The sequence below is a fragment of the Patagioenas fasciata genome, chromosome 7, assembly GCF_037038585.1.
Source record: "Patagioenas fasciata isolate bPatFas1 chromosome 7, bPatFas1.hap1, whole genome shotgun sequence".
Taxonomy (NCBI): domain Eukaryota; kingdom Metazoa; phylum Chordata; class Aves; order Columbiformes; family Columbidae; genus Patagioenas; species Patagioenas fasciata.
In genome coordinates this window covers 33,414,408-33,431,611 of record NC_092526.1, presented here as the reverse complement: position 1 = coordinate 33,431,611, position 17,204 = coordinate 33,414,408, and the positions used below count along the sequence as shown (strand labels likewise).

Here is a 17,204-nt window from a genome sequence, read left to right as displayed (position 1 = left end):
TGCAGGTGCCGTGTCGTGCACTGTCAGATAAGCACAGTGCAAACAAAAGACAAATGATATGTCAATCCTGTCTCGTTTTAATGACATTTATTCATGGTATCACTTATAAAGGCCCTTCATTCAGGGTTACTTGGAGGCCAATTCTCTGCAGCTTTGTCCAGTCACAGATGGACTAATGTTGTTCTCTGCTGTCAGATCAAACGCAAGTCACTATTGAAGGTCTGCAGCCCACCGTTGAGTATATGGTCAGTGTCTACGCTCAGAATCAGAACGGAGAGAGCCTCCCCTTGGTTGAGACAGCTGTCACCAGTACGTATTTCACTTCATGGTAACAAAAAAAATGTTATCTCTTGATGTCTGAATCTACTGTGCAGTATCACATCGCCAGTGAAAGCAAGTGGCAGGTGCCCAGTCTCCAGGGGAATGCAAGGTGGTCTGCCCTGTGATGAGTACCATGCACCTAAATTGCAGATGCCGGCAAAAATGGAGTCACTCTCCCTCAAATACAGGCTAAATGCAATTCTCCACCGCATCAAAATGCTGCGCTTCTGATTTTCTTTCACTAAAGCTGCAAAATCTTTTTGGGTTTTGTTTGCCTTCAGCCAATCAGTGGAAAAAATGTGCAATGTTCCTTCTGGATCTAGGTGGCAAAGGTGGTTACTGGTGATTACTGTTAGCGGACTGGACTGGGCCTAGGAGCACTTGCCCTGTGCAAGGGAGTAAAGGAAACCACGTGAGTTATATCAAGAACTTGGTGTGAAGCACTGCAAAAGAAAGGACATCTCAGCCCTCAAATTGCTCTATCTGCCTGTACAAAACAGCAGTACTGCTCTGGACACAAAACGGGGGCAAGAGGGAACATGAAACTCAGAGGGATATTTCTGATGTAAAGTGCCTTTTTCAGGGACACCTCTGGGGTAGGGATTTGCGTGCATGTTATTCCCTTGCTCAGGCTTGTTTTCAAAACCACGGCTCAGCTCCAAATACTTGTGGAATTCTCCTAAAGATAGTGGGAGCTTCTCTGTAGCTTTGCAGAGATGAGAAGAGTCCGCCTCCATTATAAGCCAATATATTCATGGACAAAAATCACCTTTGCCAACTAGAAAATGTAAAAAATTCAGGGCTAATATAACATGGCAAATAAAAAAGTTGAAATCTTATTGAAAAGTGTAATTTGGATCTGATATAAAAATATGCTGGATCCTCCCATTTTGCGTAACAAATGGATATATAATAGCTCTGTGGTAGTCACACTAGACTCATGTGGAGCAAGGCTCACTTCCCTTGCTGTCTAGCACTGAGCTTCTGCCTTGCTAGGAAAATCCAATGAATTGGTCTAATTAGGCAGAGTGCCTATCACGCAGTTGCACCTGTGGATATTCCCTGTGCACTCAATACAAAGCTGAAAAGTTTGTTTCTAACTGATTTTAAAACATAATATACTGAGTAATTTGCTTCCTTGATAAGTATATTAATTTATGAAAGAAAATAGTGGGACTGATTCTCCTCAGACTGGTGCTTTGCACAGCAGCTTACAATAGGAAAAAGCAAATGCAGCATGAATCCAAACTTAGCAAGCCAGATGCATTCTCTGGCTGCCTTTAGCACTAGAAACCAGTTACTGGCTCTGGTGGCAGAAACGGGTCTTAAAATTCCCATTTCTGTTTTTTCTCTTGACCACTTTAAGGTAGCTTAGTGCTGCTAGAGCTGTGTAAAAGGGGTTTCAGTGCCAAGGGCACTCAAATGTAGGTAAGGATTGGTGTCCTGGCTGTTTTGAAGGCGGTAATGCAAGTCCTTTTGGTTTCAACAAAGCCAAGATTGCCTTCCTGTTGTGTGGCACCCACAAACTCTCAGCCCAGGTGTAAGCAGGTGTGCAAGGTGCAGCACAGAGGAGAATCAAGTACCCCTTCTCCCACGCAAAACTGAAAACTGCTTTGCATGTAATAGAAATGCTTTTTGTTTTCCTCACCCACAACCTGCTTTTTATCACATAACCTCTTACCGTTAATTTGCCTAACAGACATTGACCGCCCTAAAGGACTAACATTCACTGAGGTGGATGTTGATTCCATCAAAATTGCTTGGGAAAGCCCGCAGGGGCAAGTCACCGGGTACAGGGTGACCTACTCAAGCCCTGAGGATGGAATCCATGAGCTATTGCCGGCCCCAGGTGGCGAAGAAGACACTGCTGAGCTGCATGGCCTCAGGCCAGGTTCTGAGTACACTATCAATATCGTTGCCATATACGATGACATGGAGAGCCTGCCCCTCACTGGGACCCAGTCCACAGGTACACCTTTAACTCCACCACCCCGCAGGCTGTGGCAGCAGTGGCTTCTGCCCTGTTGGGTAAAGTGTGCAGCTGGTGCTCTGCGCTGGGAAAGCCGCAGGGGCAGCCAAGGGGATGTGATTGCTCTTGAGAGGTGGCTTAGTCAGTACTGGAGAGCTGGCTGCCAGCCCTGTCAGCCTGTGTGCATGCTAGGGAATGCAGGAAAGATCAGGATTGAAGGTGCAAGAGTCTTGAGAAAGGATGTATGTTCCCTTATAACCTTCTCTCAGTTCTCAAGTGGATCACTAATGTCCAGTCCTTAGTCACAGAGCCTAATTCATCGTGAACCACACTCTTACAACACTCTTGTCTTTAGGATACAGGGCACTTGCAAGCAGAGTTGGTTACCAACAACAGAGAGGTTGGGGCGGCTGTTGGGGTCCTTGCTGTGGGATGGAGCAAAAGATCAGCAGGAAGGGCTGGGAAATTGCTTAACCCTCAGGTCTCGCAGAGCCACTGGATCCTTCCCTGGCACTGCCCTGAGCACTATAGCCCATGTGCATGCCCACACCCCACGCTCACATCACCTCCACAAGAAGAGGACATGCTCCATTCAGGACAGTCCATTACAAGCCAGCCTGATCCAACCCCATGTCAAATACATTGAAAATTCCTTTGTAAAAAAGGAAAATTAACCTAATTGTTTGAGATAAAATTACTTCCAGCAATATAGAATCCGTTGCAAAACTTCGAGCATTACCAGACATGTCCTGTTCATTTGTGGATGAAAAGTTGACTGTAATTCCAGGGCTGTAGTGAAAATGGTGGTTCCTAGTGTACAGATTGCTATGCTAAGCTGAAACAAAGTGCTGTGATGATTGAAACAGCTGGCTGACTACCTGCCAGAAATGCAAATATAGTAATATTTAAAGCCTCCTCTCTGTGGTTTACCCTTAGTGGGCTGTTCAAAAGCATATCTGAAGTCATTCAAGACTTTACATTGACTCTCATGGGCTTTAGGTTGAGCTCTGAGCAAAGCAACAAGGGAGAATTATGTTGTAGTTCTACTCTGTAAAATTAGAGAACTTCAACACTTCACAGCAACATGCTAATTGCAGGCGCTATGGTAAGGTGTATTTTTCCTCTGTTTACAGCCTAAAGATTATCAACAGTAAGGCAAGAAAATGTTTCAATGCATGATCCTTTTTTATGCAAACATTTTTTTTTTAGAGATATCAGATGTGTTAGCTCATGAACAGACTCTTGTGTGATGAGCCTTATGGCCACCACAGCTCTGCTTTTCCATTGCCTTGCTCTCTGTGTAGTAATTTACACTTGTGTAAGTGGCTGTAAAATGCTTCCCCTCTGCATTTGCAGTATTTTATATCCTCTTTGCAATTCCTGAGCCTGCTTCCTACTTACTTTTGTAAATCATCCATCGTATTTTAGAAATGAACAGAGATAGGCAAGCGAAGCAGGACTGAGCTATTAGCTCTGTGATGAAAAGCAGAGACAGGCTGAAAAATTAGAACAGACTGGCCTGCTACAGATTGAAGCACCTCCCAAAGTGTTCAACCTTGTATCACAGCAAGTGTGGTTACTCACCTAACTTCAGGTTTGAGGCATCGAGATCTCCTTATTCTCCTTATTTCTGCTGTAGATTTGAGAATCTCCTCCTGAATACCTTTTCCTCTTCCACAGTGCTTTATGCCTGTGTTTGCAGAAGAGACATCACTTTCCGGCCTGTGTATTTCAGGCCTAAACCTGTCACGTTCAGGAGAGAATATTGTTTTGTCCAAGACTGTCTTATTTAAAGTAACCATGAGCCAATCTGGATTTTTGCAGCAATTCCACCTCCAACAAACCTGAAGTTTACCCAGGTAACTCCCACCAGTCTTACTGTCAACTGGAATGCACCAAACGTTCGCCTTAGTGGCTACAGAGTCAGAGTGAACCCCAAAGAAAAGACTGGTCCTATGAAAGAAATCAACCTTTCACCGGACAGTACATCTGCTGTCGTGTCTGGATTAATGGTAACTCCTTTCTTTGTGTGATGCAGACTGTGTTGTGGGAAGGAGATGTTAGAAGAACTTGAAGCAAAATCAAATTCCTGGGTCAGAAACCGCGGCTGGAGTAGAACATTATAGCTCCTAAGGGTCTGACTCTGTTTGAAGTCTGACTAGCCATCAGCTGTAACTACTCGTTACCATAGTTTTTAAAAGGCAAGGAATTGGCCTGCTGAATCTGCATTCTTTACCCTTCCTCATTTAGCACAGAGACTGGATGCTTTAGTCAAATGCGAATTATTGGGTTCACAATCAACAGTAACCCAGTAAAATGCTTTTACTCATATTTCACAAAAAAGGTCAGATAAAGTGACATAATGCAGAGGTTTTCAAGCTGTGATATGGGAGCTCTGGCAGTCTATTGCCTATTTTGAAGACATCTGCAAAATGTAAGTGAAAAATGCATGTCTTTTGTGAGTAGGCTTAAATTTGCTATATAGCCATCTTCCCCACTGGAAACATTTCAGGAGTTCCTGAAGTGCAAAAGGCTGGAAATCATTGCTTTTATGGTTTCTGCTACCTTAAAAAGCTACTGATCTGTTTTTAAGGAGTTTTCTGAATTATTTTCAAAAAGGAGCCTTAAAAAAATTCTAATCTAAGTGAACTCCTGGTCTGATGCAGTTAAGGACAAAAAACCATGCTGTAACTTCCACCATTCTCTTTTCTTCATAGCAGAGCACCTTGTCATAGGAAATGGCATCCATTAACCCCAGGAAAAACAGGATGTAAATTAGTTTTTTCTGAAGAATCAGCTTGGAAGCACAGGTTCCAAAATGAGGGATGGCAAATAAGCTTCTTCCAGGATTTCTTCTGCTCCTGGGTGTGCACTTGTGCACTACTAGTATTATCAACAGCGTTGTGTATCAGGGTCCATGTTTACTCTTTTGTTACAGCTGGAAATAATTAGAATTATCCCATCAATCCTTCACTGATTTGAGTTATTTTAAGGTTTCATATTTCAGTTACTGGTGACCAAGAAATGTGGCTCCATGAAACACTGAATGAGGGCGGGAGTATTTCCCACTGTGCCAGGTCCTCCTTATGACATGGTATAACTTTGTCCATTCTAGGTGGCAACCAAGTATGAAGTGAGTGTCTATGCCCTGAAGGACTCTCTGACCAGCCGACCAGCCCAGGGGGTGGTCACCACTCTTGAAAGTAAGTAGTGATCTTCCACAAATGACCAATAGTGCTTTGCTAGATGCAGAGGCTGAGATCCTATTCTCTGTCAAAAGCGAGGCTCTCTATAAAGCTCCAGCAAAGGCCTTCACAAACACTTAGCTGTTAAGATTCGCAATCCCCACAGTACTGACAGAAAACCTTTTCTTTCTGGTGCAGATGTTAGTCCCCCTCGCAGGGCCCGTGTGACAGATGCCACCGAGACAACCATCACCATTACCTGGAGAACCAAGACTGAGACCATCACTGGCTTCCAAGTTGATGCTGTCCCAGCAAGTGGCCAGAACCCCATTCAAAGGACCATCAGCCCCGATGTTCGGACTTACACTATCACTGGTAAGTGAGGGGCTTCTACAGGTGCAGAAGGTTCCAGGGTCATATCAGAAGCTACAGCAGGTTCTTGTTTAGTAAATTTCCTTGATGAGAAATACTATAGGAATAAAAGGTGGGAAAAAATATTTGAGTCACAAAGACTAGTCTCCAAGAAGTTGTCGTTGAAAGACATTCTTATGAAAAACGTTTTAGATGGCTTTCTCAGATTAACTAACGTTTATGTTTCAACTTTATTTTAGGCTTGCAACCTGGCACTGACTACAAGATCTACCTTTACACCCTGAATGAGAATGCACGCAGTTCCCCAGTAGTGATTGACGCCTCTACTGGTAATGATCTTGGCTGACTTTTCTGTTCATACTAATGCATTATAGCCACATATATTCAGGCAGAAGTTGCCTATATCTGATCACATATAGTATTTACTGTAACTTACAGCAATCGTGTTTGAGAAGGGTGTCAGAAGATGCAGGGCAGGTGAAGAATATGCTTGCCTTTACTGCATTTGACTTGTTTCCTTCTGTTTTCACCTAGCTATCGATGCTCCTTCTAACCTGCGCTTCCTTACAACCACAAGCAACTCCCTCCTGATTACCTGGCAGCCTCCACGAGCCAAGATCACGGGCTACATCATCAGATACGAGAAACCTGGCTCACCAGCCAAGGAGGTTCTGCCTCGTCCTCGGCCCGGCACCACCGAGGCTACTATTACTGGTACCTGTCTCTGTTTTGTTTGGGAGCTCTTCACCTGAAACACTTAAATTTGAAGAGGGAGGGGGAAGGCCTAATTATAAAATGTGTTGATGGTCAGCTAAGAGAAAGGCAAAGTTTTGTTACTTTGCTGTTGTTTCTAATGACAGCAACTCTCTAAGCACATCTGTCTTACGAACACAATAAACTTCTCTGATCAGATCAACCATCAGATTTGAACAGTTCACAAACATTTGTTTCCATTGCCACTGCAATTGTCATCCATTCAAGGAAAAAAACGTGACTCCAGCACCTCATCAGTCACACATTCTGAAGACTTGTGATGTTTTGTGTCTGCAGTGTCAGATTTCAAACTCATTCTGAGGAGCACGAGGCTGGGCTCTCTTTACTGTTCTGAAAACCTCAGATCCAAAACATGCATACCCATACTATAGTCATACTCACCTCTCATTCTTCCTTAGATCCCACACAAAATGACAAAAGAAAAGCAGCTCTTAAATTAAAGATTGCTTTGTGTCCTTGCTCCCCACTAGGTTTGGAACCAGGAACTGAATACATCATCTACATCATTGCTGTGAAGAACAATCAAAAGAGCGAACCACTGGTTGGCAGAAAAAGGACAGGTAAAACAAAGCTCTGGGTCGTTGTGTGCCAGCAGGACATGATGTTTTCCCCTTGGGGAATACATTCTCAGGACTGAAATAATAACATTATTTAAAATATCCTGTTCACACCATTCAGCCACACATTTTCATGAGTCAAATAGGCTTTGTAAGGAGGCTTTTCTGTCTAGGATGCAGGAGGTAAGATCATGAAGTTACATGAATCACGTTTAGCTGTGTTTGAACACTTAAGAACAGAAAAACATGTGTGGTGCTTGATACTTGCCTGGGTACCTAAGTGATAATTAAATTAGGGTTAATACTTGTATTTCCATCTAGCACATGATGACATCAAAGGCAGAATGCATTCATTTGCCCATTGCATTTCTCTTTACACCCTCTACAGTGTGAGACTGAGATACCTGTAGCAAGCAAAATATCAGCTGTATATCTTAATGTGATCAAGGAGTTAGATTGTTACAGTGATTTTTCTTTAACTGATAACCTGTGAATATCTCTTGTCTATCTCATTTCTTGTGTATCTCACTACTTAATTTAAGCAGCGATGGTTTCTTTGGGTTGCAGTATTCAAAATTGTTGCTCAGTTGTATGAAAATTTCATACCAACACACTTCTTATGCCTATGTATGAAAGATATACACATATTTATATAATATATAAATATGCATAGAGATAGCAAATACCTTCATATCACAATAAGGTCATAAAAAGTGTGTTGCATCTTGGGATGACTGCTAATCTTTGCTTGGAGCAGGGTACAGCATCCACTCTAGCTGTTAAATTTCTATATTGTTAATTTGCCACGCTTTGCTTTATGGCTTCTAACCTTTCTTTGGCTAGATGAGCTTCCCACGTTGATTACCAGACCGCACCCCAACCAACCCGACATTCTCGACGTACCTTCTGTTGACGAGGGGACCCCTTACCTGACAAACAATAGGTATGACAATGGAAACGGTATCCAACTTCCAGGCACGTCTGGGCACCCACAGACAATAGGACACCAGGGTCAACAAGTCTTCTTTGAGGAACATGGCTACAGACGGCCTGTACCCACCACAGCAACTCCCCTTAGGCCGGGGTCAAGACGGCAGCCGCCAAATGTAGATGAAGCAATCGAAATCCCTGGGTATCAAGTGCCTATCATAGTTGAACCTTCATACCCTCATTCCCGGGGGCCCAGGCACAACGACACCACAGGTCAAGAAGCTCTTTCTCAGACAACCATCTCTTGGAGGCCATTGCTGGAGAGCTCTGAATACATCATCTCATGTCAGCCAGTCAGCCAGGATGAAGATACTCTGCAGGTAACTGAGCTCTTAAAGAGTCTTTTTAACATGTTGCTGAGAGTAGGATAAATGCTTCCCTCCTCTTCTTCACAGAGAAGGCTATGGGCTAAAATTGCTAAAACAGAAAGCCCTTGAAATGCTGTCAGTATCAACATTTCACCAGGGAATGGGGCAGTCAGGGAGGTGATTGGGAGTTTTGAAGACTGAGGTGCTGCTTCTCCAAACCAAAGACTCCCTTAGCCCTTCTCCTTTGTCTCCCTTGGTTTGTTTCCCTGAAATGACAGTAATAACACACGAGCCATGGTCCAGGGTAGTCAAGTTTAACTTGGTGCTGTCTGAAGTTCTTGGAATGTCTAATGGGCTGGGTCCATCCTGGTATAGGAATCAACCTAAACACCCTGTCTTTCCTGTGAGTGGGGTGACACCTAAGGAGTGGAGTAATCCCTCTTCTCTTTCTGGTGACTTGGCATTGCCTCTTATTGCAGTTCAGGGTTCCTGGTACTTCCTCCAGTGCTACGCTCACTGGTCTTACCAGAGGGGCCACCTACAACATCATAGTGGAAGCCCTGAAAGATCACCGGAGACAAAAGGTGCTGGAGGAGGTGGTCACAGTTGGCAATACTGGTAAGTGAAAACTTTATGGAGTCTAGGTGAACCTTTTGTGGTTCCCGCCCCATTTCCCTTACTCAAGACAACCTACCTGCTGCTCAGGCCTGAGAATAGTTCAGAAAGGAAACTTCTCCTGGCAAGGAGAGTTCATTGCAGGACACTAGGACAAGTGATTTGTGAAGTCCACTGATCCTGGATAACTAACTGCCACATTGATAGTGTGACTCGAACTGTTCTGGTCTGTCGTCTAATCGTGAAGAATGTGCTTCTATCAGGTCAGTGCCTGAGACTAGGAGGTCTGGTATTGACTGCTCTGAAAGGGAGTCAGGGATCATGCTGGTGTTGCAGATTCCAGCCCAGCAGTGAAGCTCTGCTGTCACAATAACACACCATGCTTATGGGAAGGAGCCAGTGGCCACTGTAACTGCTTTGTCAGTCGTTTGCCACTGCTTCTGGGTTGGTTATCTAGCAGCACCCCTAGACCATCCTGAAGGTCCATCAGCAGGGCAGGCTGCCTGCAGAGATGCTGATTAAGCACAAACAGGCAGCGCTTAAAAGCTGTGTGGCCAACCACAAGTATTTGTGGTCAAAGACAGCACTTGCCACAGCTGGAAAGCCTAGAGCCCACACACACCCTGTGGGACCTGGGTTTTGCTTTTACTGGCAGAGGAGTCTGGTCAAGAACTCCTTTTCTCTCCCTCCATCCCCTCCTGTGTGTATTTTGAGATCAAGAAGAGGGCAGGATGGGAGAGTAAAAAAATGAAGATTGAAGGGTTTATGTTGTCTACCCATTAGGCTTCTCCATGCAGGCCTCTAGTGCCCCCACCTCCCTGGGAAAATAAGGCTGTTTCTCCTCTTTCAGCACCCCAGTTGCCTTATGTTTGCCACAGACTGACCAGAGAGCATTAACTCTTGAGCCTGATCGTCACACACTGAACTGGTAGTTCTAGAACACCCACTTTTCAATCAAGGTACACACCTAAGGTGAAAATCTGTATGCAACAGCATGACTATAAGGTCTCATCTCCTTCTTCCATCCTCCTGCCATGAGCTAGAGTCTGAATTGTCCCCAAAAAAGTGCACATGCAGCTACCAACCTCCTGCTGTTTCCCAGCATCGCACAGCACATTTCTCTTCAAAACAGGCTAAGTCAGGTGGTTGCTCTCCAGCAGCAAATGCAAAAACTTGCTTGAAACCTGGCACATCAAAACGAAAATAGCCTTCATATCAGATGTTTTTTATCATTCGACTGCTCTGACACATGCAAATGGAAAATAAATCACAGGGAGTCTGGACTGCTGACAGAACCATCAAGTATATGCCCATGGGGTAGCTCCATTACTGCCAGGATATTGTAAAAAGAAAAAAAACCAACACATATTCAATGAAAATTATTCTGTCTTTCAGTAGTTCCTTTTGCTGTGTGTGATTCCTGTTCCTTTTGTTTTTGTTCCAGTGTCTGAAGGACCAAACCAGCCAGCTGATGATACCTGCTTTGATACTTACACCGGCTCCTTCTATTCCATCGGCGAGGAGTGGGAGAGGTTATCTGAAACTGGCTTTAAACTCTGGTGCCAGTGTTTAGGCTTTGGCAGTGGTCATTTCAGATGCGATTCCTCTAGTGAGTAGCTTGCTTTTGACCATCCCTGTCTCTAAACTCCCTGAGCACTAATAGCATGTCTGGCAGAACCAACTGGATCCAAACATGATGCAAATGAATATGGGCTCTTAAGCTTTTAAACCAAATCTGTGTCTTGCATCATAAGTGATGGAAAACTTTGGTTACTTCTGAGCTGTGTAGCTTATGTAGTGTTGCCATTCACTGCATCAGCAACAATCAATATTGTACTGATACATAATGACTTTTTCACCAAAGATAAGTGCTTGTTTGATTTTCCCTTCCCTTGTCAGATGTAAAAGTGAGATAGGCAAGATGCCTAAATGATAGTATCTGGGTAGGCATTTAAGAAGACATTTTTGAATCTTAAATTATGGTTGAGTCTTCATCTCTTAATTATATACATCATTGCAGTGGGCCAGACAGAACTTGTGTGGATTTCAGTTGGTATTACAGCAAGTGCCAAGTCTGTTTTGCATTGCAGACAACCTTTACAAAGCATCTTGTGGAACGAGTTTTCTAATTTTCTCAGCTGTTCTTTGAAGCTCTGCCGAGGCACTAAGTTTTATTATTTATAAGACTGTGGTTTACATGGAAGAGTATCAAACTTCATGTAAGGGAATGGAACAAGAGTCTGTGATTGAGTGGCTTAACACAACACATATCCAACTAATTTAAATTGTGCTTTTAAATTGTGGAGTAAGGTAAGCAAAGAAAGTATGTCTGCAATTTGCATAGCCTCAGCGGAGAAACTGCAAGGAAGACACTTGTTTTACAGAATTAATATTTCATCATTTGTTACACATGGCTTACTTATTGTGTTTTGCACTCACTGTAATACATTTTTGCTGGGTATTTGCTCAAAAAAGAGCATTTAAAATATTTTTCTCTCCCTGCCCCATGTCTGTTAAATTCTCTTTTATCTCTCTTCCTATTAGCCAACCTTCCTCTCCCCCTCCCCACTCTTTGTCACATCCTACTTTTTTCCTAAGAGCCTTTAGCCACTTCCTGGAGCTGTAACAGTCCTCAGCAGTTAAAAGCTGCAGGAGTTGGACCCATTTCCAGCAGGAACCCACTTCTTCCCTGGGACATACATGAGCTGAAGAGATTCTTTCTCCTGCCCCTGAGGCATCACCAAGCTGTTCTCCTCCCACTGCATCACTGCAACATGGAGGATAACTCCTGCTTCTCTTGTTCCTCTGCCCTCTCCAGAGTGGTGCCACGATAATGGAGTAAACTACAAGATTGGGGAGAAGTGGGACCGTCAGGGGGAGAATGGCCAGATGATGAGCTGTACCTGCCTTGGAAATGGAAAAGGAGAATTCAAGTGCGAACCTCGTAAGTCTCCTTCTGATGGCAACTTGATTGAGCTCTTACTTGAAGTTTCAGCATCTCAAGGATGTTCCCATTAAGGCCCTGCCATGGGGCAGGCAGAATATCAGTATGTTTGATTCAGTGTCAGATTGAATCTGTTCTCACAAGAGGTGAAGGCATAAAACTCATTCCCAAGCTTAAAAAGAAGAAAACCCTCTTTTGTCAGCTCAGGTCACAGCATACTCAGCATCTCTCTGCCTTTGGCCCTGGAGCCACACAAGAGGGACATGTCACTGCACTAAGTGGTGCCCTGCAGGGCCTGTCCCCTGAAGATCCTCCAGACTTCACACTGTGAATTAAACTGCATTGCTCTTGTCAGGCATATACCCTCACATTCTAGTTTAAAGTGGCTAGAGAGCTATAAAAATGACTGATGTTCCCGCTGCCAGCCCGTGAGCCTCTGGTCAGACAGGGAGAGCGCACTGGCCAGAGGCTCCTGTTCCCATCACCAAACTACTGTGAGAATGCTTCAGGCCAAGCACAGGCCATGCAACTGAGCTCTGCCTGTCCCTCCACAGATGAGACCACGTGCTATGATGATGGGAAGATGTATCAGGTCGGAGAGCAGTGGCAGAAGGAGTACTTTGGGGCCATCTGCTCCTGCACTTGTTACGGAGGACAGCAGGTAAGCAGGAGGGACTTGGCACACTTAACACAGGGAATGGAGAGAGGAGGCTGTGCTGGAGTGCAGTCCTAAGACTCCTGGGTTTTAGGTCAGACAGTGTCTAATGTTGGGCCAAAACAGGCCCATATAAGAAAAAAATAATTAGCAAGAGAGCTTAAGTACTTGGAGCTGGGGTCTGTGCGGTATAAAATGGGAGCAACCTCAGTGGTGCTGGTGGAGCTGTGCCCAGACATAAGAATGCCGGCAGCCCCTCGGCCATCCGCATCAGCGCATTCTGTTTCTTTAGGGCTGGCGTTGTGACAACTGCCGCAGACCCAGTGTGGAGGTGGCCCCCGAAGGCTCTGCCGGCCATACCTACACACAGTTTACACAGCGGTACCACCAGGCCACAAACACCGTGAGTACACTCTCCTTCTCTGCCCTCCCTTAATGCCAGTCTGGTCTGTGGCTCAGATAGGTGGGGTCTGCAGGGTTCAGGGGATGAGAGTAGTGTGCAGCCTTCTGCTCGGTCAGAAGCGTGTGGTGGCCACCGATGCAGCAAACCCTCACTCTGCACAGCACAGGACGTATGCTGAAGCTCACACGTCCACACAGAGTGTTTAGTGCCACACAAGGTCAGCGGGAGTTCTTGTTGACGAGCACTGGGATGCACCTGCATGCTCTGGCTGTGGTGGTAGTGCATGTAGTGATCTCCTAGTCTTGCTGCTGTAAACCAGCTGTGCGCTTTGTGCCGAGAAAGCTGAACAGCTACACAGGCTGGCAACAATCCTTCAGCCCAAAGCACACAGCAGAAGTGTCCGTCCTCACAGGACAGAGCACTAACTGATTTCCTTCCCTCCTGACAGAACGTCAACTGCCCAATTGAGTGTTTCATGCCCCTAGATGTACAGGCAGACACACAACATCCACGGGGAAAGTAACATCCAGCAAGACTTCTTGCGGCAATGGCAACAGACAAACCAAAGTATAAATACCTATCTGCCATGGTTACCACCCAAACTGGAGTGACGCTAGCCAAACTGCATCTTTTGAGAATGGCCCTCTGCTCTGGAGCCATTTTCCCAGCTTAAGCTCAACTCACAGCTTCTCCAAGCGCCACTCTTGGAGTGTTTCAGACTTTTCTCATGATTGATAGTGATTGTCTTGGTTTTGCTCAAAGTATTGAATACCAGTCACTATTTTCAAATTTAAAGAGGGGAGATGCTAAATCACAAATTCGTGGAGGATCAAAATGTTAAGGGGGAGGGAGAGAGGGTGTAGAAATTCAAGGTTCCCATGCTATGCAAAGAACATTTGAGTACAACATTACTGAAGTTTAGAGATAGGAAAGTCCACCAAACACTTCTGCTTTCACATAAGCGTGCAGCCAGCAATAAGATAGGAACAGCAAATCCAATCACTGTGATATTTAAAATATGCACAGTCCTAATCTTTCTCAATGATCCTAGTATTTTTCTAGCTGTATCTTTGTATCTCATACTGTTATTTATCAGTTTTGTTCCCCTGACCTTCAAGTGTTTTTATATGGGAATAAAATGTATTGAAGACACTTAGTATGCAGTTGACAAAGAGGAATTTGGTGTAATTATGATCAGTGATTATTTTTATACTGTAAGTGCCAAAGCTTTACTACTGTGGAAAAGAAAAAAACAACTCTTTTAATAAAAAGATTTACAAACCAGACACAGGTAGTTCAAGTGATTCTCTTTGCTACCATGGAATCTAGGATGAAGATTATTATTCTGAGCTGGAGTAACATTGCCTTGAAACAAGATGGAACAAACATCCCAATGAAGCGTGAAGTAAACCTCAAGTGAATCTTTGTAGAGCAGTTTCTTAATGAAAGGCTTCCAGCTGCCCCAATAGAGCACAGAGACCCTCTGAGTATGTATGTTACACTGCAGGAGCCAGGGGCTTGCTTTCTGGGAACAGGCGGAGGAGAGAGAGAAAGGGGGAGGGAAAGGAAAATATTCCCCGCTTTGGACATGAGCTGAGGTAGACATGGTCCTCAATCCAGCCAGACACTTAAATACCTAGAAACAAATCTGTTTTCGGTGTTTTAGTTGCCAAAATTAGTGAAGCCATCCACACCCTTGAAACTGAATGTGTTCAAGGCTTAACTGTACTTGGAACTAGTGACCCACTCCCAGCTCCAAATAGAGGTTATGTCCCGGTGCCAGGCCTTGCCCCTGGTAATAACCACCATTCACCCCTCTCTGCAACAGAGCACAACTTACCTGTGCCCATCTAAAGGGTTTACAGAGGGGCAGTCACAACCCCCCCCTTCAACTCTCAGCCATTCCATCTCCATTTGCAATGTAGCAAATTCAAATAAAACCCAGAACCGAGGCTGTTTAGGCACTAGTGAGCACACCTTCAGGTGCTGTTACCACCTCCCAGAAATCCTCACCTCTGCAGAAGCCTCAAAAAAACAGCAGGGGACAGACACCACCTGGCTCTGTGACAGGCAAAACCGCTTTCAAGTCTGCTCTGCCATGGGGGGTGGGAAGGGAGGCCAATGAATTTCTCCTCAAAACCTTTTTTAAAACAAAGCCAGTCTTGGATTACAGAGTTAGCAATAAGTCCCTTTAGCTTGCACTGCCAATGCTGCAAAAACCTGTACAGCATTTGCAAATATAAAACATGAAAGGTTCTGTCATGATTCCTCAGGCCACATTCCTTTCTTAGCTACAAAAGCACTGTATTACTTAAGTCAATGGATTTCTCTGTATTGAATAAAACATAGCATGAAAATAGAATTTGGCTGCTTGACATGAGAAACACACATGGCAGTTGTTTGCACAGATTGCTATCTATAGAGCAACCGAAACATTTGCAAATACTAAAATGACTGGAGCAGAAATCAGTTCTGTCCCACTGATGTTCAAGAGCCAAATGAGTATCAAAAATACATAAGTACTAAAAATGGCATGGACAGAGATACAGAAGAATACATTTCTGTTAAACTAGATTTCTATCAATTTGTCTTTCCAAAGTGCATTGACCTCTATAGAGGTCTGTCCATGCCCTAAAGCACATGGGTTTCATTGCTGACAATTTCTGTTAAACATTTCCTACTGTAGTGCTGGGTATTTTGTCACTGGGCTAAATCTTCCATTTTCAGTTAACATTTGAAAGCCACTAGCAGAGGGCAGCACAGATACAGCAGAAACTTGAGATCCGATGGATCAACCACACATCTTTCCTTTTGGAAACAATCAGGAACAAAAGGAACAATGGTTTTTGAAGGTCCCTGTGCTTCACCCAGACTGTAGTGCATAAAATGGCAACAGAACACCAGCTGGACTTTAAAACACAGGATTGGTTTATATCCATGGTCCACTTGAGCGCCAAGAGCAACTAATGTTGTCCAACCCAAGATACCATCAAGACAGGGCAGCTGCTCAGGCAGGGATAAAGGCAGCAGTGGCCATTGCGAGCAGGGAGCTTTTGGGCTCCCAAACAAGGTGCTCACCACTATGCCAAGACCAGAGGCATGTAAGCCCCTGGCTGTTCTTTTCCAGAAGAGGAGACACACGTCTGCATGGTTTGTCTTCTCAGCTAACACAGAGCACAGGAACAACCAGAGTAAGGACTCTCTTCCAGCAAGGAACGGGGTGGTTGAAGGAAGAAAAAACAGGAAAAAAAAAAAAAAGAAGAAAAATCCAGTGCTACTCACAGCAAAGGCTGAGAAGGATTTCTCCCGCCCTCTGTTTACTTCCACGCTTTTGGGAGCTTTTCTCCTTCTGTCAGCACAGGACCTGCCCGGGGCAATGCGCCATATGGTGACGGTGCAAAACAGCCTGTCAGCAGTTCGCTCTTCAAAAAACATCAACTGAGGGGTGCAGACCTATCCCCCCCAGGAAGAGACATTCCCTTTCCTACGGGAAACAGATACTAAGCAGAGCTATGCAGTTCCCTTTTAATCATGTAAATATCAAAGGAAGAAGTAATTCATTCAGCCAGCAGGAGATCAGCAAACCTCGAATGAACCCTCATGGACCAACACAGCCCTTTCTTACAAAGAACCACCCATCTGGCCTGCTGCACTACAGGAAGGCTCTTGGCTCCTCAGCCCAGTTGTCAGCAGGGACTTGCTATCAATACCAGGAGGGCCGGGATCCCCCATTTAGGGCATCTCTCAGAAGCTTAAAAACAGCAGCTCCTGCCCTGGCCTCACAGAGCAGCAGTTGGAGCCGTAGCTTCCAGAGCTGCATATTCCTTCCAGAAGAATGCCCATGGTTTTGTGCCCAAAACAGGAGCCAGTCGAGTGCTGAGCTTCATGCGCTGCCAATTCCCTTCAAGGGGAACGCTTCAGGCTAGTTGAAATTGTCACCACAACCCAGGTGACAAGCCACCCCGAAGGGCATTCCTATGAGGTCACCTCACACCTGGAACCAGACCAGAGCTTTTTATCAGCCATTAGTCAGACAAGTGAAGCAGAGTAATCAAGGACACTTGCCTGAGACATTGGATACTTAGGTGCCTTTCCCGAATTCTTTATGACT

General features: G+C 44.7%; 1 protein-coding gene across 5 annotated transcripts in view; it reads left to right on the top strand.

Annotated features, from left to right (window-relative positions):
* FN1 (fibronectin 1) overlaps window positions 1-15,455 on the top strand; it is a 55,139-nt gene extending 39,684 nt beyond the window's left edge. For 2 of the 5 annotated variants that reach the window (XM_065840669.2, XM_065840667.2), the window contains 15 exons: window positions 196-309; window positions 2,021-2,290; window positions 4,115-4,302; window positions 5,406-5,493; window positions 5,674-5,850; window positions 6,087-6,176; window positions 6,382-6,561; window positions 7,092-7,181; window positions 8,022-8,488; window positions 8,956-9,094; window positions 10,536-10,700; window positions 11,910-12,035; window positions 12,590-12,696; window positions 12,983-13,093; window positions 13,542-14,379. In XM_065840669.2, the coding sequence (XP_065696741.1) occupies window positions 196-309; window positions 2,021-2,290; window positions 4,115-4,302; window positions 5,406-5,493; window positions 5,674-5,850; window positions 6,087-6,176; window positions 6,382-6,561; window positions 7,092-7,181; window positions 8,022-8,488; window positions 8,956-9,094; window positions 10,536-10,700; window positions 11,910-12,035; window positions 12,590-12,696; window positions 12,983-13,093; window positions 13,542-13,616 (2,387 nt within the window). In that variant the 3' untranslated portion in view covers window positions 13,617-14,379. Of the gene's footprint in view, window positions 1-195; window positions 310-2,020; window positions 2,291-4,114; window positions 4,303-5,405; window positions 5,494-5,673; window positions 5,851-6,086; window positions 6,177-6,381; window positions 6,562-7,091; window positions 7,182-8,021; window positions 8,489-8,955; window positions 9,095-10,535; window positions 10,701-11,909; window positions 12,036-12,589; window positions 12,697-12,982; window positions 13,094-13,541; window positions 14,380-14,422 lie in introns of those variants that run through there. The other 3 variants (XM_065840670.2, XM_065840668.2, XM_071811283.1) reach the window with 2 other exon arrangements.
* The last annotated feature ends 1,749 nt before the right edge of the window (window positions 15,456-17,204 follow it).